We start from the raw sequence: 21788 nt of genomic DNA on the forward strand, positions 1-21788 counted from the left end.
GCCGCGGCTTCTCCAAGGTTGCAGGCAGGGATCTCTCTCAGCCCTCTCTTGGAGATGCTGCCAGGGAGGGAACTTGGAACCTTCTGCTGGTCTCAGAGCGGAGGCTCCATCCCCTGAGGGGAATCTCTCACAGTGCTCACACTTCTAGTCTCCCTTTCATATGCAACCAGGGTGGACCCTGCTTAGCTAAGGGGACAAGTCATGCTTGCTACCACAAGACCAGCTCTCTTCTCCGCTTCACACAGTCCAACAATTAGTCAGGGAGCTGCCCTTAGGATTCACGGAGGCCACCACCAGCCCCCGTGCCTTACAATGAAGATCACCGATGTAAAAGTACTTTAAAGCATAAATGGACAACCATTTGCTATTTGATGTAAACATGGCTGCAAAGCCAGGGAGAGCCGGGTGCTGCTGTACAACTAACAGTCAGTGTTTCCTGTAAGAGGGATTCTCAGCTGTTGTTGGCTACAGCCCCCCGCCGTAATCCCCAGCCAAAGACCACTGCAGCTGGGGATTATGGGAGTTGTAGTCAACAACAGCTAGGAAAAACTCTTACAGGGAACACTGCTAACGCCACATGCAAGATCCTCTGCTTTGCCATTCTCCCAAAATGGAGCCGAGTATTTTCAAAATGGCAGCTGGTTATAACAAGCACATTTCATTACACCTCGGGCACCTACACTGAAGTTTTGCCAGTATCATTTTTTTGCCAGTATCAGTACAGTATCATTTTTCCTGGAGATGCTTGGAATTACTGCTGGATGTTCCAGTGGTACTTCAATCTAAATTAACCATCAAATGACAACCAGGTGCAGTTCAGTAGAGGATGAAGCACTAAGTTCCCAGGGAAACTACAATAGTACAGGACATCATTCTTTGGAGCTGAAAGGAATTACCTCTGCCCCAGTTTTCCTCTGTGGATATGGATTGTGAATAATATTTGGGATTTCAACATCCACATTTAATATCCAATCATTTTGCAGGAGCATTGTGGACAGCACCCAACATGCATTTCTCAGCATCTGGCCATATGTGAAAGCTGTCACACAGCAGCAGTCAATATCTGATAGCCTCAGACATCCAGCAACCAACATTTGCTAATACTGGACAGCTGTCATTCAAGAGCAGTCACTATTTTACAGAGCCTAACAATTGACTTGCAATAGCTGAAATATCCCTGGAACAGGTAAAAGAACGACAACAGGTGAGTTTTGGTTCTTGCCAGTGGGCTTCCCAGAGGCATCTGGTGGGCCACTGTGTGAATATAGGGAGCTGCCATATACTGAGTCAGACTCTTGGTCCTTCTGGTTCAATAAAAAAAATCTTGTCCTATTAAAAAAAAAAAAAAAATCTTGTCCTATCTGGGAGATGTCAGGGAGGGAACTGGAAACCTTTTGCAAGCAAGCAAGCAGGTGCTCTTCCCAGAGCAGCCCCAAAGGGGGATATCTTGCAGTGCTCACAGATGTAGTCTCCCATTCAAGTGCAACCAAAGTGGAAATGCAACTTGCTTAGAAAAGGAGACAATTCATGCTTGCTACCACTATACCAGCTCTGTGGTGAAACCTAGTGTGTGAAACAGGATGCTGGACTAGACAGGTCTTATGTCTGATCCAGCAGGACTTTTCTTATGAGTTTCCGATTCTGATGCTGAGTTCTGGGATCAAGAGCCAAATCAGTAGACCTGAGCAGGTGTAGCACTTACCTGTTTTCAAGTTTTTGTTTCAGCTCTAACATTGCTCTGTTTAAGAGAGTATCTATCTGTTTTAAAAGAGGTCTACCCTGCTCTTCTTTGAAGATCCAGGGTGGCGGACATCAGTTGAAAACCGTGGTTACTGTTAACCAACATAACTTAAGCCAACAATCAGTAAGATTAGCACATAACACAATCAGAAGGCAGATTGAAAACCATCATCATAAGAAATTGAACAAAGAACTGGATTATGCGTAGGAGTAACTGGAAAATAACTTGAAATCAGGTGTTTTTAAGGTGCTCTCCTTAAAAGAGAATGGGGCATTCAGATGGGGCTGGAGTGGTAGAGCATCTGCTTTGCATGCAGAAGGTCCCAGGTTCAATCCTTGGCAGCATCTCCAGGTAGGTCTGGGATTGACTGCTGCCTGAAACCCTGGAGAACTGCTGCCGGTCGGAGTAGACAGTACTGATCGACACAGACCAATGGCCTGACTCAATATAAGGCAGCTTCCTCTGTTCCTGTCCAGCTACTTATGAGCCAAAGGGTAAAATGGCCTCCCCCAGCCACTATGACTCTCGCTTAAAGAGAAGGCCTCACTAGCCTTCTGGGGGGTTGCTAGACTTCCAGGAACAGATGTCAGGAGCAAGAGAGTCTAATGTTGCAACTGGTGTCCCAATTTCATGCTTCCTGTGACAGCAGCTAAGAGATACAAGCTGGGCTGTCTAAAGGACGGGCGGGGGCATTGCCAAAGGCTCCATGCTCCAGCACAGCATCAGAGATTCTTCTAGTTCTGGTCTGGGTTGCTCAGGGGTAGAGCACTTGCTTGCATGCAGAAGGCCCCAGGTTCAATCCCTGGCAGCATCTCCAGGTAGGGCTGGGAGAGACGCCCGCCTGGAACCTCAGAGAGCTGCTGCCAATCAGTGTAGACAACTAAGCTAGAAGGACCAGAGGTCTGACACAGTACAAGGCTGCTTTCTATGTCCCTGTTTATTATGGAAGCCACCTAATGGCACAGCAGGGGAATGACTTGATTAGCAAGCCAGAGATTGCCAGTTCGAATCCCCGCTGGTATGTTTCCCAGACTATGGGGAACACCCATATCAGGCAGCAGCGATATAGGAAGGTGCTGAAAGGCATTGTCTTCTACTGCATGGGAGGAAGTAATGGTAAACCACTCCTGTATTCTACCAAGGAAACCACAGGGCTCTGTAGTCGCCAGGAGTCAATACTGACTCAAAGGCACAACCTCGCCTATCATTTATCATGGGGGCAGGGGCACACACACAGCAGAGACTCTTAAAGTTCACAGTGCTATGACAGGCTGACACAGGCGAAGAGTCCAAACCAATACAGGAGTTTTAAAACCAGCCTTCGGCCCTTTCCATTCAAAACAGAAAACACGAATGATGGCACCTTCAAATCTTCAAATGTCCCTCCACCCCTCCTGATGCTGTAGGCTGCCATCAGACTCTCCATCTTTCCTCTGGCCTTCCCGTTTCCAAGCAGCAAAAACACACACAGTAAGAGGCTGCTGTGAAAAGAAATCTCCTGCCAGATGTGACGGATGCACTATCTGTCCTTGGCATCAACGAGTCATAAAACCATCCAGGCCTGGCAAAGCCGAACGGCGCGTAGCACAATGCTATGGGGTGTTTGGAGTGCTTCTTCTCACATGTAGTTCTGTCTTGTGATCTTTTACAACAGTCCTCTCATTTAACATAGCTCAGTGGTAGAACATCTGCTTTGCACGCAGAAGGTCCCGGGTTCAATCCTTGGCGGCAGCATCTCCCAGTAGGGCTTTCAGAGACTCCTGCCTGCAACCTTGGAGAGCTGCTGCCAGTCAGTGCAGACAAGACTGAGCTAGTCGGACCGGTGGTATGACTCGGTATGAGGCCGTTTTTGTGTGTGACTGTTTCAGATAAGGGTTTAAACTTTTAAATGGAAATATCTGGTTTTTATGTTTAATAGTTGTACTTTTAATTTATATTTTAATTGTGCATTATTTTAATTTCACAGACACAGACACAGACACACACACACACACCCAGAAACAAACTTTTTGAAGTTACTCTCACCTGAAGTAAGTTTCCCTCACTGATTTCAAGAAGACTGGACTCTGGGCTGGCAGGAGGGCTTGGAGCACCCCTTGGGAGCCGTCCGAGTCACCCTGCATGAGTACCATCTGCTGCCTTGTGAAGGGCTGTGTGGCCCTTCTGGCTCTGGCTTAGGCTTCTGCGTGGTTAGGGCAGTCTCGTGCAGAGGCCTGTGTGTGTGTCTCGGATGAGAATGCCCCTGTGACTGCAGCCCCTGCAGGATCAGCGTCCTAGAGTAGGGATGTGCACAGAACTGGTTCGGAGGCCCTTTATGGCCTCTGAACTGGTTCGAACTGGGGGTTCCGCCGGTTTGAAGGCAGTTGACTTTAAGGGCAGGGGAGGATGCACTTGCCCCTCCCTCTGCTGGTGCTCCATTTGCAAAGGGATTGTGGGGCAGCAGCTTACCTCCCTGCCACCCCGTTGCCTCCTCAGTCCCTACGTCACCGGAAGTACCCGATACTCCTGTGCGTGTTGGCGCGCACAAGTTGCACTTGCAAGTGTGCACAGGCTCCCCCGCCCAGTTCCGTGCACATCCCTGTCCTAGAGTGGCACCCCTGAGCTCCAGGGCCTCAGAGGACCCACTGAGGATGCCTCAAGAGGCCACCTTCCTACAGCTCACTTGACTATCGTTGCCTCCCTTCCATCAGTCCTGCCTGCAAAATGGGAAGTTGTCCCTACAGGCCAAGGAGAGATCCATCACAAATCTTGGCGCGGGGAGGGGGGCATCCATGAAACAGGAGTCCTATGAAAGATACCTTGATGAGGGGGGCTCTTGGACCTGAATCCCTGTAAACCTTTAATGGATGTGTGGGGTCCACCTGCTCCTATTTTTCTATTTAAACTTTTCTATTTAAACACTCTCTTTTCAAGGACTGCCGAGTGCATCCGATTAACTCTTAGCTGCCACCATCTTGTCAGCAGTGGTGGACAGATGGACCTGCAGCCTCACTTTGCCTATTGTGTTTCTTTTTGCAGTTGGCCATTGCAGCTGGGGATGATGGGAGCTGTAGTCCAACAGCTGGAGAACCTTAGGTTGGCCACCTCTTTCCTAGAACAAGTCAGAAGTTTCCAGGCACAGAAAGCTGACTGATACCAAGTCAGACCAATGGTCCATCTACGTCAGTATTGTCTATAATGTAGTCCCTCTCCAAGGTTACAGGTTGGAATTTCTCCCAGCCCTCCCTGGGAGATGACAGGTATGCAGTAGGGATGTGCACAGAACCGGTTCCATCGACGGGCAGGTCTGCTGGTTTGATAGCGGGGTGTGTGTGCATCTTTAAGGGCGGGGGAGGGTGCACATCCCGTGCCGGCACACACAGGCGTGTGTTACTTCCGGTCACATCCAGTAGACACGGCGACGGGGCGGCAGGGAGGTATGCTGCCACACCGAAGGGCTTTAACAAAACTGAGCGTAGGCAGGAGAAATGCACCCTCCACCACCCTTAAAGATGCCCCCCCCCACCGCTGAACCACCCCGACCTGGTTCCATGCACATCCCTAGCATGCAAGCATGCAGATGCTCTTCCAGAGCAAGGGGAATGTCTTACAGTGCTCACATGTAGTCTCCCATCCAAATGCAAAGTAAGACAATTGATGCTCAACACCACAAGACCAGCTCTCCTCCCCATGTTCAGAGAGGCCGTGTAGCACAGTGATTAGGAGACTGAGCTCTGGATTGACAGTGTCCCAGTTCAAGTCTTGCCTGTGTCATATACTTCCTGGGTAGCCTTAGGCAAGCCACTTCCTCTCAGCCCCGCATCTGCAATATGGACATACTACTACTTCTACTTCTTCTACTTCTACTACTTCTACTACTACTTCTTCATAATTCGATTTCTATACCGCCCTTCAAAAAATGGCTCAGGGCAGTTTACACAGAGAAATAATAAATAAATAAGATGGATACATACTTAAGGTCACAGGAAGCTGCCTTTTACCGAGCGAGGCCCTTGGTCCATCCAGTTCAGTTTTGCATACACTGGCTGGCAGCAGCTCTCCACGGTTTCATGCAGGGGTCTTTCCCAATGCTACCTGGAGCCCTGAGAGGGGTTAGACAGAGCCTCTGCTTGAAGGCAGCATACACCAATGGCCAAATGAGAACACAGCTTCAAAGACCTGGCATCCTGCCTGTCAGCTGTTCAAGGAGCCAGGCTAGCCACTGGACAAGCCAGTTTACAATTTCTTACAGAAAATGTGCTAGAGACTGATGCACCATCAAGAGCTTCCTTGCTCACTAAGACCCTGTGTTGCTCTTCCCTAGACTAGCTCACTTGAAGGAACACCATCCAAGGCAGGGCTGCACAACTTTAGCCCTAGGTGGTGTTGGATTACCACTCCCATCATCCTCAGCCATGGTGGCCAATAGTCAGCCCAGCCCAACATCTGCAGGAGGGCCAAAGTTGTGCAGCCCTGATCCAAGGGAGGGCTTATGTGCACAGACCTTGAGTGAGAAAAGGGGTGTGTGTGTGATTTGCACATGGACAGCCTGGCCCCATCTAAGAACAAAGAGTCTTCCCAATCCTCACGCTGCAGTGTCACTTCCCCCACACACACTGCAAGGTACCCATTATTTCAAAGTAATATGAAGACAACTGTTGATTGGCTAGAAAGAATTTATCATATCTTTGACGTTTACATGGTAAAAATTATCTTTAAGAAACATGTACATTACAAAACGTCCCTCAAGAAAGAAAGAGACTGAAGAGATTACAAAAGCAATATTAAAAGTTTGGATTAAAAACTGCAACCATCAAGAAACATTAAACATACAAACAAGGAGGGCCAAATTCTGCAGGAGGGTGCCAAAAGGAGAGTATCTTACTGATACGAATGGCGCTACTCCCTCCTCACAAAAGATGAACTAGAACTTGGCACCCGACAGTCACGCTGTGGAGAAACGTGTGCGCTACTGGCCTCCTTCTTAAACAAGGGTGCGGTCACGACAGCATTTTCTGTAAGATCAGCTAGCTCAGCTTGGATCTGCACTTAAGGCCAGTTCATACAACCACCGGGTCTTTGGTGACAGCTAATTTCTGGGCACACAGTGGGCCAATTCTCATGACAGACAACTGGATACAGAGGAGCATCCAGCCAGGCTACAAGTCCTGTATGTACTTCTAAGAAAAATCAAGGGAGGAGGAAGTGATTGTGTGCTGGCCACAATCCTGGTAAGATGTCAGCTGCCAACCCACATTGTGTTCCCAATACACATTGTGCATTGAGGATGCCTCTGAATACCATCTGCAGGGGAGCAACACCAGGAGAGAGGGCATGCCTTCATCTCTTGCCTGTGGGCTTCCCAGAGGCATCAGATGGGCCACTGTGGGAAACAGGGTGCTGGACTGGATGGGCTTCCTTGGGCCTGATCCAGCAGGGCTGTTCTGATGAGGAGCACGTCCCATGCTGTACTGACCAGACTGCGGTTGGCACACCACCACTTCCCCCTCCCCCACCAGCTGTCAGTCATGAGAACCAGACCAGTATGTTCTGAATGAATAAATCTGCCTGGCCACGTACCTCCTCACCAGCATGTGAAAACTCACATGCCCATCTGTCTGGGAGTTTGTCGTGCTGGTAATCACCTTGTTTTGAGAAGTGCGTGTGAGCCAGATCAGAGACTGCAGTCTTTCCCACTACTGATCAAGAAGGCCAGTCCTAACCGTTTCCTCAGCCAAAACCAAGGCACATCTGCAGAGGTCTTTGCTATAAATCAACCATTTAGGAAAATGAAAATAAAAAGAGGTGGCTTCCCTTCCACATTCATTTTGTTTGTTTGTTTGTTTAGGTTAGCCCCTGCAATACATCTGAAATAATTTCTCTTATAAATATATTTATGTCATAGGACATAAGGCACTTATATAGGTTATCTATCATTCTAGACAGGAAACAAAACATTGGTTAATTTTGGAAATCAATTAAAATGAAGCACATTAAAAGCTGCAATATTTTTTTAAAAAATGAATCAGACCCCTATCCCTCCCCCTCCCCCATTTCATGATGGCTTTTTAAAAAACCACATAGAAGAAAATCAAGCACAGCAGAGTTTGAAAGTCTCTGAAAGCAGGGCAGCCTGTTAAAAAGCGACACCACAGCCCCCTTTCCCCAGACAGGTAGGTCACAAGTGGGCACATTTTAGAATCCTAGTTCTCCTGAAAGTTCTGAGGCCTCTGGGACATTCAACATTCCCTTCCCTTGGATTTGGTTGGCTGTAATGGAGAAGGGAAGGGAAGGAACCCACTCAAATTACTGTAGGTGGTTTTGGAACCAGCATTTTGCATCTCTGTGCATGTGGGAGCATGCGTACTGGGGGAGGGTGTGTGTCCACCCAGGAATGCAGCCAGGGAGAGAGACTATTTAAACAGAGCCAGAGAATCACAGAGAGGAAAAGATACTCCACCTGCTACTTTATGTGCTAACAACAACAAAATGCAGGCTGCATCGTTGGTAGATTTCTGCTAAACTCAAGCAGTGGTACTACTGAACTTTGAATCCTGGAATGAAGGCTTAAGCAGAAATGCAAGGAAGATTCTCTCTCTCTCTCTCTCTCTCTCTCTCTCTCTCTCTCTCTCTCTCTCTCTCTCTCTCTCTCTCTCTCTCACACACACACACACACACACACACACACACACACACACACACAGGTTCCACAGTTAGGAGAGGAGAAGTCAGACAGCTTGTGGAGATCGTCCCTTGCATCTGTTTCAATTTGGCTTTCAGCAGACACTAACGGATCTCTCAGGGCAAGTTCCATTTGTGTTATATTTCCAGTTTTCCCTCTGCCCTGGTCCTCTAAGAAACAAACAGTGGTGACTGCCCGACATCCTACATCAGGTCGGAACAACTGGTGTTCCATTAAGGAGAATGCAGCCCACCAGGGGCTTGGTAAGTGTTGTTTTCACTGCTTGACTGGAACGGCAAAGATGGGGGTGGGTGTAAAGAAGTGTAAAGTTTGCACAGATTGAGAGTACAGACTAGGAGGAGTTACATCGCACATTACAAGAGAGACGCGGGTCATTTCACCTCATTGTAAGCCAGTGGTTCTGTGCCGGAATGTGAGCTCTAACCTTCCAGGATTCAAGAGCGACATGACAGAAGCATCCTGCCTTCCAATGTCCTTTAAGACGAGTTTCCTCTTTTAGGGGGAGGGGTGGAAAGGAGAGAAGCTACACTGACCAGAATTATTTTTTTAAAGCACTGCACATGCTAACATTTAGAGTGCTTTTAAGGCTTTTTAATCCACCAAAGAGTGTCTGTAACCTTCCCCACAGTACACTAGAATAATGTGCTTATGGCTGTTTTGTGCCACAAGCAAAGCACCAGATCAGAACAGAATTTCCCCATAAACTCCCCTCATTCTCTCACTGGGATCTGGGGTTCAGTTAAAACAAATCCATGCCTGCTTTAGACACTCTGATCCCTTGGCCAAATACCACTATGTTCTGGGTAACTGTAACAATTCCTGGCATCGAGACTTTTTTAAAAAACACATGTAATCAGGGTTTGGAAACACACAACAGAAAAAGCAAAGGAAAAGGATGGGTTTGCTTTCCAATTAGAATTCTACCAGCAAAAAAGAAAAAAGATTACCTCTGGGATATGAAAGCTATTAAAAGTCATGTCAGAGAGAGAAAGGACAGGTGGGCAGGCACGTGGAGCAACTTCAGACCACTAAAAATGGCAGAACATCCCTACTGTCACCCAGAACCAGCACCTGCATGATAGAAAAAACTGGTATCTGTCTAGTGATCAGAATACCCTTACCAGGACCCATATTCGACACTCTGCAAAACAGTTTTTGGCCAATAGAACCCAGAGCAGCTGCTGTGTTTGACTTAAAAGAAAAACCTAAATTAAGACGTCCATCAGTACCAGTTGCCCTCAGAAGGGATGTGCCTGGTGCCCGAACTGGTTCGGGCAGGTGCACCCAAGCTGAATGGGGATCAGTTCCTTTAAAAAGGGAGGAACTGGCGTGCAAAAGACCACAAATGGCTGTTTCCTTGTTCCCAGACATGTGTGTGCCTATGCCACACACAGGCTGCTGGGAACAAGGAGGTGGAGCAGGTAAGCACCTGCATTCCTCCTTTTAAAAGGAACCGGCCAGTTCCAAGCCAGCTAGTGCACTTCCCTCGCTCTCAGTAAATCACTCCCGTAACTGAGTTAGGAATCAAAGAGTTTTCAAAGATGTTCAAACATCCTAAAATTAATCCTGGATGGTTGAAACAGGCCAGTTAAGGCAGACTGGGTGTATATTACAGATTGACTGACATGATCCATGAACACACCCTTTTGGTCTTCAGAGCTCCGGCACGAGGAAGGCCTGAATTTGCTGCTACTCATCTTCTGGCATAGAAGCACTCTATCCAGATCATTTCAAAAAGCACTGATAGTCAGTCTTAACTTACTTATGGCCTATGCAAAAACCAATTTATGTAACTCCACTACAACACAGGGTCAGAGTCCATAGAGCCATGTTCAAGGTCCTGTTCTAGGCAGATGGCAGAAGCTTTTAGCCCAGGGGTTCTCAAACATGGGTCCCCAGATGTGGCTGGACTTCAGCTTCTATTGTGGCTGGGGAATATGGGAGTTGGTCTAACATCTGGGGATCAAAGCACAGGAACCTCTGTTCTACCCAGTTCAGCAGATCCCAGTTCCATCATCAGAGAGAACAGCTGGGCAATGTATAAACTGGGTAACCAGGGCAGGTATCCTTTCATTTGCTTCCCATTTAGGCAGGATTTTTGTGGAGGGGGAGGCACAGTGCCAAAATAGAACTGGGAGGGAGGGGAGAAGGAGCTTCTTTTCAAGAGAGTCTAACAGTTCTGAATATAATGCAACAAACTTTTAAAAAGCATTTTAAAAGATTGTGGGAATTGGGTGAGTAGCGCACAGAAATTTAAGACCATTTTCTTTTCGTATTTCACAGTTGGACCGGATAGGAAGGCGAGTCACCAACTCACTGAAATGCCCAACATACAGCTATGAAAGAAAGAGTGCTACCTGCAGATTTATTGCTCTTCAAAATGCCTGCCATCTTAAAATGGCAGGCTGTGTGTGCATGAAGTGTTGAGCTATTTTAAGTCTCTTTCTAACCCAAGAGAAATCTTTAACTAGACTTTGTTCTGGGGCCTCGAGAATCTGGAGATTTGGGGTTAGTTTCATTTCCCCCTCTCGACAGGAAGGAGGAACACAATCCCCTCAATGGAATACAAGAGCTGGCGGTTAACTGGAAATGCTTGGTACATCAATCTTTGGTTACCGAGTGAGAGAAAAGCAAAACAAGGTTTGGCAATCTGGAAAGTTGTGGGTTTTTGCTTTTTAAGAAGAGACTGGAAGGTAGGCAGGTGTTTAATCAGACCAGTCATCCTCATCAAACTCTGAAGAATCATCCTCGGAATCGCTGTATTCCACTGCAATGCGGCGCGAGAGGATGGTGGCCACGTCGTTGCCCACAGTGTCGCGCTTCTCTTGTTCACGTTCCTCTTCTACTTTACGGAGCTGGAATCCTGTTGAGGAAGAGGAAGGAAGCAAGGGGTGAATGGGGCACCAAAGATTTTTCCAGAGAGCAATGACACTGGCTGCTGCCTTGTGGAAAGCCCAGTGCAAGGCCTGCTCAGTGATGGTACGCAAAGCGAATCTCTCTCTCTCACACACACACACGAATGAGAAAATTGCTGGATCAGGTTCTCACTTACAAAAGCCATACTGGTCCATTAGAAAAGCATCCAATAGAAGTAGTGCAGGGATAGGAAACTTTGGCTCGCCAACTGTCGCTGAACTACAACTCCCATCATCCTCAGCCACAAATTGTGGATGGGGATGATTGAAGCTGTTGTTTGGATGATGGGGGTGATAGAGAGAGAATCAAAGAAAGTGTGCGTGCATGCGTGAACGGGAATGTTTGCATACCATCACTGAGCAGCCCTTGCCCTGGGCTTTAACTCTTTATAAGAATCAAATAAGAGTCACAAAATGAACTAGCTTTCAAGTTTCAGGCTAGATATTAAGCAAGAAAGATGGACAAGAACTGAAGCTAGGCCCCTGTTCCCATGCACCTTTGTCTTTAGAGAGGCATGAGGGGAAGAGCAAAGGTGGGTCCCCTCCCTAGGGCCTAGGGACATCCCCCCCCCCGCCGTTCAATTGTAACTATGTCCCCAACAGAGGTCAAATTACCAACAGCACTCAATCACCCAAAGCAGCCATAACCAAAAGGCAGTCAAAGAGCAGTCTACTGTCTTCTGAAGTGCTCCTTGCTTAGGGTCCAAAGAAATGCCCAGGCCAAATTGTACGGCTGAATCAAAGGGGGGCGGGGATGTGGGCTGGTCGCTGAAGGCCTCCATGGCCCACTGCATCCCAGAGAACCCCATTCCAAGGACCCGGGTGCAAGAGGAAAAGCGAGGGAGGCAAAATAAGACAGACTTACCTTGACGGATAGCGGAAAGCAAATCGCTTCTGGCCTCACTAACCGAAGGCAGGGAGGAGCTGGGCTTGGAGACAGAGTCTGGCTGAGAAAGAGGAGCTTCTGGACCATTCATGCCATCAAAAGACAGGGGAGGGGGACCAGGAGGGGGTGGGGGTGGAGGAGGGGGCGGGGCTGCTCCTCCGGGCTGGGGGAGCAGGGGAGGGGGCACAATGACATAATCTGCTGCTGGAGGGGGTGGCGGTGGAGGGGCAGCAAAATCGGGGTGAGGGGGGAATGAGGATGGGGACGGTGGGGGTGGCATCCCTGCTGCTGGGAAGCCCGGAGGTGGAGGCGGTGGAGGAACGCCGGGAATCGGTGGGGGAGGGGGTGGAGCAGGAGGCGGGGCAAAGCCTGGCCTGGCCCCCTGCGGCGAACCAATAGGGGGAGCTGGTGGGGGGTGGCTCGGGCTGACGAGGTTGGGCTTCTTCAGCCCTCCTGAACCACTCTGGTTGTGCGCTGGATAGCTGCTGGAGTGAGAATGGGAAGAAGGAAGAGGGAGAGAGAGAGCACACTATTAGCTTTGCAGGTGCCACAGACCGACTTTGGTGAACATCCTCTCCTGTGGGGCACAGGAAAGCAGCGTTTCTTAGCTCCCCCTCCCCGATTCTGCCAATATCCCCACCCAAGAGCCAGCACAAACAGTTTTTGATTTGTTTGGCAGTCCTGTTGGATCAGGCTCAAGGCCCATCCCGTTCAGCATCCTGTTTCACATAGTGGCCCACCCAATGCCTCTGAACAGCTCACAGGCAAGAGCTGAGCCAGCACAGCACAGAGTGTTGGACTAGGACTGAGAAGACCCGAGTTCAAATCCCCATTCAGCCATGAAACTCATTGGATGACTCTGGACCAGTCACGTATCTCTCAGCCTAACCTACCTCACAGGGTTGTTGTGATGATAAGCATCAGCATGTACTGAGCTCCTCGGAGGAAAAGTGGGATATAAATGTAAAAATAAATAAATTCTGCTGTTGCTCCCTTGCATAAATAAATTCTGCTGTTGCTCCCTTGCAAGTGGTATTCAGAGGCATCTTGTCTCTGAGGCTGGAGGTAACCTATAACCATCAGGACTAGGGAATTTTGACAAATTTGTTCTCCATGAAACTGTCTAATCCCCTTTTAAAGCTATCCAAGTGGCAGAGAATTTAGTAGCCATCCCATGGCAGAGAATTCCATAGATTAATTATGTGCTATGTGAACAAGTACTTTCTTTTGTTGGTCCTAGGTTTCCTGGCCTTCAGTTTCATGGGATGGCTCCCTTTGGGCAAGATCTTTCTTGCCCTAAAGACCAAGAGACCAATGAGTCATATTCTGATCTTCTATTTTGCATCCAGAGGCAGGCTTTTGGCAGGATTCCTTGGGATCCACCCACGTGAAAAGGATTTTACAATCAAAGCATGCCATGAGCACAGCTTGCTCAAATACCATGTCCAACATGCTGGTCTGGTCCCCACTATCATTCAAATCTTGGTTTAATGCAGGTTACCCCTGAACCAGCTCAAATTTAAGCCAAGCCATTGCAGTTCGAATCCAGTCTCGAACCAAATTGGGCAAACTGTTTTTGTGCACACCCTACTGCCAGGAAGTGAATCTGGAACTTTATGCATGCAATAATGAGTTCAGGCATAGAGTCAGATGCTCTATGCCTAAACTCTGGTCCCAGGCCTTTAGTTTCAGCAGTAAAATGCTTTACCACTTGAAAGATTTAAACTACAACTGTTCCTCTCCTGTTTGTAATCGGGGCGAGAGACGTTTCTGTCATCTTCAGAGAACAGAAAATGCTGCGTTCTCCTCCATAGAGGCTCTCTACGTGTAAGTACAGGTGAACCTCGTCACTCGCAGTCCTGACACGCACGGTTAGGCAATGGAGCCTAACCAATGGTACACGTGCTTCCAAAAACACTTAAAATTCACCTATCTGCCCTTTTCAGGGTGGCCAGAAATGACCTCATTTAGCACTATTATGCTAAATGGAGCCATTTTGTATCAACGGCGGGGGGGGGGGGAGAACTGGCCAAATTCGGGGTTTTGGGAGGCATTGCTGGACAGCTGGAGACCTGCAGAGCATGGCACACTACTTTATTTCTATTATTTCTGCCTTTTTGTACCTCCAGGAACTTAACCCAACCCACTCACCTCAAGCTCTCATTACCCACGGTTCTGTTACCTACAGAAATTGGCAGGAACGTAACCCCCTCGGATAATGAGGGCCACCTGTACAGAAGAACCCCAATCAGCACCTTAAGTCAAAGGGGAAGGAATATCCGGCAAGCTGAGCGTGTGGCAACACCCTTGTTTGCACAGTGTTTTATAGATTGCTTTCAACTTAGGTGCTCCTGCCAAAATACTTTTGCAACTCCAGATGAATCATCTGGAATAGGCTTATTACGGTCTTGAATACATATTTTAGAAGACTGCTGAACATGTTGCATATGCTGCATCTACTCTAGTTTCAGGAGCACTTACCTGAATTCCGCTGGTGGTGGTGGAAGGTTGTCATCTGTGAACGAAGGTGTCGATGGTGAAATGGAGTCTGGCTGCGGAGGTGGTGGGTAATAGCTGGTGTCTACGCTCTCGTTGGAACCAATACTACCATTCTGATACACCATGTTAGACGGATACCTAAGAAACACCAGAGACCCACATCAGACCAGAGCTTCTCCTTCCAGAATTTCACAGGACCCCCACAGTAGGGTCAAGAAGAAGTACAATGAATAACAATAGCACTCTGGTACTGATACTGCATCAGCTCACCTCAGGATGTGGATTGCAAGCCTTTTGAACAGGGGCTGCCTTCTCTTCTACACGTCTAAACATCAATTAACATTTGCAATGGGTACAGGTGTCTGCCTATCCATCCATCCATCCATCCATCCATCCATCCATCCATCCATCCATCCATCCATCCATCCATCCTGAGATACAGGGGTTGGCTATTTGCTTAGACCAGTGGTCCCCCATCTGTGGTCCTCCAGTTGCTGCTGAACTACAACTCCCACCACCCCCAGACTGTGATTCAGCAACATCTGGAGGGCCACAGGTAGGGAATCACTGGCTTAGACTACTAAGCCTTCTTGTGTAGGCATTTCTGGAAGACTAAGATTCACATTCCTTCGCTTTTTGTGATGAATGATGATCAGTATGTGTGCTAATCAGTATGCGCATAAGGAGGCATGGTTAACACATGGTGTAGATATGAGATTATTTATTGCTAAATTTATATACCACCTTTCATTAAAGCAATCCCAAGGCGGTTTACAGCAAAAAATTAAACACAAGATGGTAAAAAAGACACAATTAAAATATTAAGTGGGGAAAAATTAAACAAATCTGATTAAAAATTTAAAACAAAAGCATAAAGGAAAGCATAACGCATAATGCATGAATTATGCTGCCACACTTGAGATAATTCAAGGAAGATGGCTGGATTAGGTCTTCAGGCATTTTCTAGGCCCATAACCAGTGGCCTAAAATGTTTAATGGCCTTCAAAAGAGCCCCTAAACAAACATTTAATGTGGTGTGGCTTTTAAATGGGTTTAGTTGGTTATCTTAATTGTTTTTGCTTGTTTTTATACTGATGTGCGGCCAAGAACCATTTGGATTGGACAATACAGAAATGTAATAAGAAAAATAATTCTGATTTCTCAATCATCTCCTTTAGGCACTACAGAAACAGTGCTAAGACAGACCGCCATGCCCTATCACACACTGGTTTTGAGAGCCCCTACAGTTTCAAAGTAGGTCGCTGTGTGTGTATGTGGGGGGTGGGGGGGACGGGTTTAGCCCAAAGCCCTGTGCTTGCAGAGTTTTCTTTCAGCCATTATTTGCAACACTGTGTTTAAACCAAAGTCACCCCCACAAATCAAATGCTGAGTTCTGTGTAAAAGATCCCCTCTTATGAGAAGATCCTCTTTAGAAGATCCACACCAAGTGTAACATCCTCTGAGTTCCAGGCAGTGTTTTCTGAAAACAGAGATTTTCAGATGTTCACTACAACTCCCAGCTCCAGTGACCGTTGGCTGTGGATGTAGTCAACATCTGGGAATCCCTATTTAGGGAACACTGGTCCCAAGGACACATAGCATGATGCAGATATGCACTATTTAGCTCCTAATTTTAGTTAGCTAATTGTATCATTGCCAAGTGGATTATTGGGAGGATTCAGACCAAGCATGTTCAGCTTTTACTAAACGAACTGTTACAGCCTTTCTTACCCTCCTGGTCCAAGTTTTTCTCTTGACTCAACAAACTCTTGGCCCATTTTCATTTTCTCCCATTCTTCCTTCCGGGTTTTGATTTTACGTGGATTCACATTTCCTCTGTTTGGATTATCCTTCTTCTCTTTCTAGTGAGATAAACACATTTTTCTAAGATTAATGTGCTAGATCTGTCCAATTTTATAGCATCGACAAGTGCAAAGATGGTCCCAACCACTCTCTCAGAAAGCATACAAGGTGCCTTTCATGATGTTGTTGGAGCAGATCTTAGGTCAAGACACAGCATAGGACAAAATAGTAATTACCCTACTATTTAGCCACCTATCACTATCAGTAGTATAATACTAATATAATAGTAGCCATCCTCCCACACTGCAGGGAAGAGATCAGTAATGGTCAACAAGCTTGTCCACTATTTCTATTCCTCAGCAGAATGAGCAGCTCAGTAGTTTCCAAGGAATTGTAGACTTCCTTGGAACACAGTTTAAAGCCCACTGGTTAAAACGGGGTGGGTGGAAAGACACTAGAGGACCAGGCTGGAACCCCCATATCTATGTAAAGCCTCCAAGGTAGCAAAGGACTAAGCAAATCTACCCCTTTCACCTCACACTGTATTGATCCAGGATAATCTGTGACAGGGGGACTCGTGCGGCAAGGACTGCTTTTGGCATTATGCATTCCCTACATGGGGGTAGGACCTCTCAGCCTTTTGGCTAAGATCATGTATAGTGTGTAACTAAGAAAACTGACACATCTGAAATGAATCAAAGGAGGACAAGGGTCCCCTTCCACTCACTTTATACATGGACAACTATTCACTGGCACATACAAATTATAAGATTGTGGGAATGCAAGAAAGAGTTTACACTCAGGGCTACACACACTGGTGTAGGGGGAACAGCTTACAAAGTAGCATCTTTACTGAACACAATGATCATTTAACAACTCCCATTAACGCGGGGGTTCCCAACTGTGGGCCCCAGACAACGCTAGACTAAACACTTGTCACTACGCCAGCCCCAAAGCCCACATGAAACAGAGAAGATGGAGCTTTCAACACTGTCTGAAATCATAACAGAAGATAGATGCTTGTGACAAAAGTTTCCATGTCCACTCTTTAAAAGTTTGCCTCAATTCAGGCAATGACAGATTCATTTTTCTCTTGCCTTCTTTAAGTTCAAAAAAATAAAAATGCAAAACCTATAAAGTAAACCTAGCAGTGGTTCCATCCTCTCACCCTATGCTTCCGCTTTTCTTTCATGATATCCTTGGTGTCCTGGAGCATTTTCTCCTTCCAAAGATCAAAGAAATATGATGGATCTGTGTAGAATTTAAGTGCTTCTTTGCCATCATCCCTAGAAAAGAGAGACAGAAAAGGATCGTCAAACATGGATCAGATACTAGGTGCAAACATTGTGCCCCCTTACCTAAAAGATTCCCACCCCACAGCCCCTTTAAAACAAACACTGAACCAGGCACAGAAGGACTAAAGATTTCTATCCTCTGCTAAACTCAGGAGGGCACTTGCCATGTCTTCAAGATGTGGAATCTAAGAGATTATACAGCGGACAGATGTGCACTCCCTCCTCTGTCGTGAAGCCACATCTCACAGAAGACAGCTGCCTCCAGCTATCTGTAATTATTTTTCACCTGTTCAAAAGATATTTATGGATGCAGGTGGAGGAAATATTTGTATTCCTGACCCTTTCCCTTGGCCCCACTCTGCCTGCTGTCCAACTGGATGACTCAACACAGATGGTAAGGGGAGAAGCTGTCTGGTTCTACCGCCTTATTCTAACCTAGGTTGCCACCGTCTCCCAAGACAAGAAGCAGAGTGACTCACACTTTCCCAAAGAGCGGCTTGCACCTACTTTAGACAGCTGTACGTGCAAATGAATGCACTGTAAATTGCACAGAGGCAGTTGGGGAGGGACAAGATTACACAGAGACCAACACACACGCACACACACGCTAAGCTTGCTATGATGGAAGCTGTTGGAATTCCACCATCCTAAGGAGAGGCGGTCTATTTACAATACTGAACGTGCCCAACACAAAGAATGAACACAGGAAGCTGCCTTATACTGACTCAGGCCATTGGTCCATATCGCTCAGTATTGCTTACACAGGCTGGCAGCAGCCTCTCCAAGGCTTCAGGCAGGCGTCTCTCTTGGCCCTATCTTGGAGATTCCAGTGAGGGAACCTGGAACCTTCTGTATGCAAATGCTCTTCACAGAGCAGCCCCATCCCCTAGGAGGACTATTTTACAGTGCTCACACATGTACTACAGAGCAGCCCCATGCTCTGGAAAGACCTGTACGCTTGCATGCAGAAGGTTCCTAGTTCCCTCCCTGGCATCTCCAGGACAGGGCCGAGAGACAAGTTGCCTGCAACCTTGGAGAAGCTGCCAGTCTGTGTAGACAATACTGAGCTAGATGGACCAAAGATAGAAGGCAGGTTCCTATGGCATGACTACAAAAGCTCGACCAAAGAAAAGTGGGCATTTCCCCAAACACAGAGGTTTGAATAAACCCAAAAGAAAATTACAGGTGGCCAACTGGAGTCCTGCAGCCCGTATTTGTCCTCCTGACACTAGGCTAGGATTGTGACCCACACTGCTGTTAAATTGCATGTTCTGCTGTAACTGCCTGATGGGATGGATGCTGGCCAGGTAAGCAGCAGTGCCGTGCCTTGCCTATATAAGCCTGTGGGATGAAGAGTGTGTGTGTGTGGGGGGGGGGAGAACAGGAATCACATGCTACTTTCAACTCTGCCATGACCCAGAGGCCTCTAGGGCAGCCCATTCCCAGTGGAATGGGTACCGCCAGGTGGCACTGCTCTGCTTACCACTTGGCAGGTGGTCTTCCCTCTCAACCTCTTAGAGGGTAGAGATGGTAACTGGGCAAAGAGGCACCATTTAAGTGGTGGTTCCCTTATATTTAGAAAGGGGAAAGCACGTGTCCCTATTCATTCCAGCACAACATCACTGCCAGTGGTTGTTTGCTGACATTATTTGTATCTTAAGATTCGGAGCCCCTTTGGGACCAGGAACCACATTTTCCATTTATTTTGCTTGTGACTTTTTGTTGCTGTTGAAAAACAGTACCATATTTACCCAAACAGAAGGTGACTCTGAATTTAAGACGATGCCTTAAGAGAGAGGTTAAATAACTGTATTATTATTACAGTTAAAAAACTGTATTTACCCAAAAGAAAGGGGACTCCAAATTTAAGACGAAACCCTCCACCCCTAATTTAACAGGAAAGAACTGGGGGGAACCTCATCTTGGATTCAGATAAATACAGTATGTACACATATTAAAAGCAAATAAATTCAAAAAGTCATTGCTGGGAGCATCCAGCCCAAAGGCTTTAAATGTTCTTAAAGCAGATTACCTATGTTTGGAACAGATAGCCCATTTTGTTCAATTAGACCAAGGACTCGCCTATAACCTTTCACGCACAACAGCAACTAGCCAGTTTACAGACATCGATCCCCATCGCCCCCTTCATTGACTATGCTGCCTCTGAACATGAAAGTCCCACACATGCTTCTGTTCCATGCATTCACGATGTCTTCCAATAGGTTTAGCAGCCATCACAACTCCTCATGGGAGTGATATCCCAGGATAAGCTTTGCGATTTGCTTTTCTCTACCCTGAACCAACTGCCAAGTTAATTAAATGAAGTCATGTTCTAGTATTGGGGTGGGGGTGGGAGAATAATATCCTCTTACTGTTCATACTTTTATCACTGTCTTTCACATCTTTTTTCCTCAGCTAAAAAAGTCTTAAACCTGTTAGCCTCTCTTTCTAGGGAAGGTATGCCAACCCCTTGATCACACAGTAGATTCTCTTTTGGATTAGCTGGGCCGCTCCATTGCTGTTAGGAAAGAAGGTCATTTCCGAGAAGCCTCATGACCTTCTCAATCAGGTGGGCAGCTTTTGTGCTTCGTTGTGAACTCAAGGCATATTACCTGTAGGGGGAGAGAATGTTAAGAGGTGGTGGCGTGTTGCAGACACTGTACGTTTCAAGGACAGGCACTGGGAGAGAGTCTCTGTCAAAGAGCTTTTGGTCCTGAGTTGTGGAGCTTCTGAAGGCTTTCCTGGTGTTAATACCTTGCAAGGACACTAAGAGGAAAGAAAGGAAGAAGGAGACTGAGAATCCACCTCAAATACAGACTAAGCAACTGTTTGCCCGGTTCTCAATGCAATTTGCAGCTACAGTATAGATCCTTAATCACACCTCTAAGGAGGCCTTTCAAGACATTGTCACAATATAATCAGAAACTAAATTTGAACCTTGTTTCCTTAAAAAAGGATTAACTGCCCAATAGAGTTGGGGTGTGAGGGGAGAGGGAGAGGGAGAGAATATGTATACACGTACTGGCTAAGGCACTGGACTGTTATGGAATCATTTCTTCTACCAAGAGCTCTTAAAAAAATGGGGACAATGGAAACCCCCTTCAGTTAAAAAGATCTATTAGCCTTCAAAAGAATTTCAAGTAGGGTTGGCATATGACCAAACCCTCCCCAACCACACACAAAGTGGGGGGAGGAACATATTCCCCCTTTGGTTACTTGAGTAGTCAAATATTGTATTTTAAACTTTATTTAAAACACTGATTTATTACAACAAAAAACCTACAATTGCTGTTGCCTTCTAGAAATCTTGAGAGGCAGTAAAGTCTAAAAGCTTAATAGAGCACACTGATCTGGCAACATAGAAGCCCCCTCCACAAAAAATGCCATGGACGCTGTGGCAATTCTGAGACTTGGGGACTTGAGCCACTGTGATAATAGCCTGCGTGTGTATTTCCTTCATAAATCCTCCTGAACCTTGTGTTCCTCTGCCTCTCTCAGAAACCTCTGCAATTAACTCACACTGCCAGCAGGAGAAGCTAGACCGTACAGCTTGATCAGAAGAGAAGAGAGCAGAAGTTCTCCAGAGACAACTCCAGGTCAAGAAACACCTGCTCCCAGCATGTGGGTCCCTAACTCCTGTGGGGCTGGGGCACAAGGAGACCTCATTCATCCCACCATTTTACTTTTCCCAAAAAATAGTTTTATACTGCTATTCACAAAATATATATTTCACAGTACATTACCACCTTATCACAAACAACCAATAAAGCAATGCTGGTAAGGAATTAAACACACAACAAAGGAAGTGGTGGTGAAACAGAACCAGCAAAGGTAGTAAGAAGGCGGCACAACAGCAGTCAGTTCTTAATGCTTAGTTTACAAAAGTCACCTGGAAGGGAGAAAAAAGTACACACCTGACTCCAAAAAGGCCCAAAGGGAGGATGCCATACAAGCCTCCCTTGGTAGA

At 46.8% G+C, this 21788-nt stretch overlaps 1 protein-coding gene across 2 annotated transcripts in view; it reads right to left on the reverse strand.

Moving 5' to 3' along the window:
• Window positions 1-6378: 6378 nt before the first annotated feature.
• WASF2 (WASP family member 2) overlaps window positions 6379-21788 on the reverse strand; it is a 62331-nt gene continuing 46921 nt past the window's right edge. The window contains exons 4-9 of one of the 2 annotated variants that reach the window (XM_053268390.1): window positions 20434-20587; window positions 17695-17812; window positions 16455-16585; window positions 14706-14861; window positions 12204-12706; window positions 6379-11286 (exon numbers count right to left, since the gene is read on the reverse strand). In XM_053268390.1, the coding sequence (XP_053124365.1) occupies window positions 11129-11286; window positions 12204-12706; window positions 14706-14861; window positions 16455-16585; window positions 17695-17812; window positions 20434-20587 (1220 nt within the window). In that variant the 3' untranslated portion in view covers window positions 6379-11128. Of the gene's footprint in view, window positions 11287-12203; window positions 12710-14705; window positions 14862-16454; window positions 16586-17694; window positions 17813-20433; window positions 20588-21788 lie in introns of both variants that reach the window. The other variant, XM_053268389.1, reaches the window with a different exon arrangement.

This window comes from Hemicordylus capensis, chromosome 7 (genome assembly GCF_027244095.1).
Source record: "Hemicordylus capensis ecotype Gifberg chromosome 7, rHemCap1.1.pri, whole genome shotgun sequence".
Taxonomy (NCBI): domain Eukaryota; kingdom Metazoa; phylum Chordata; class Lepidosauria; order Squamata; family Cordylidae; genus Hemicordylus; species Hemicordylus capensis.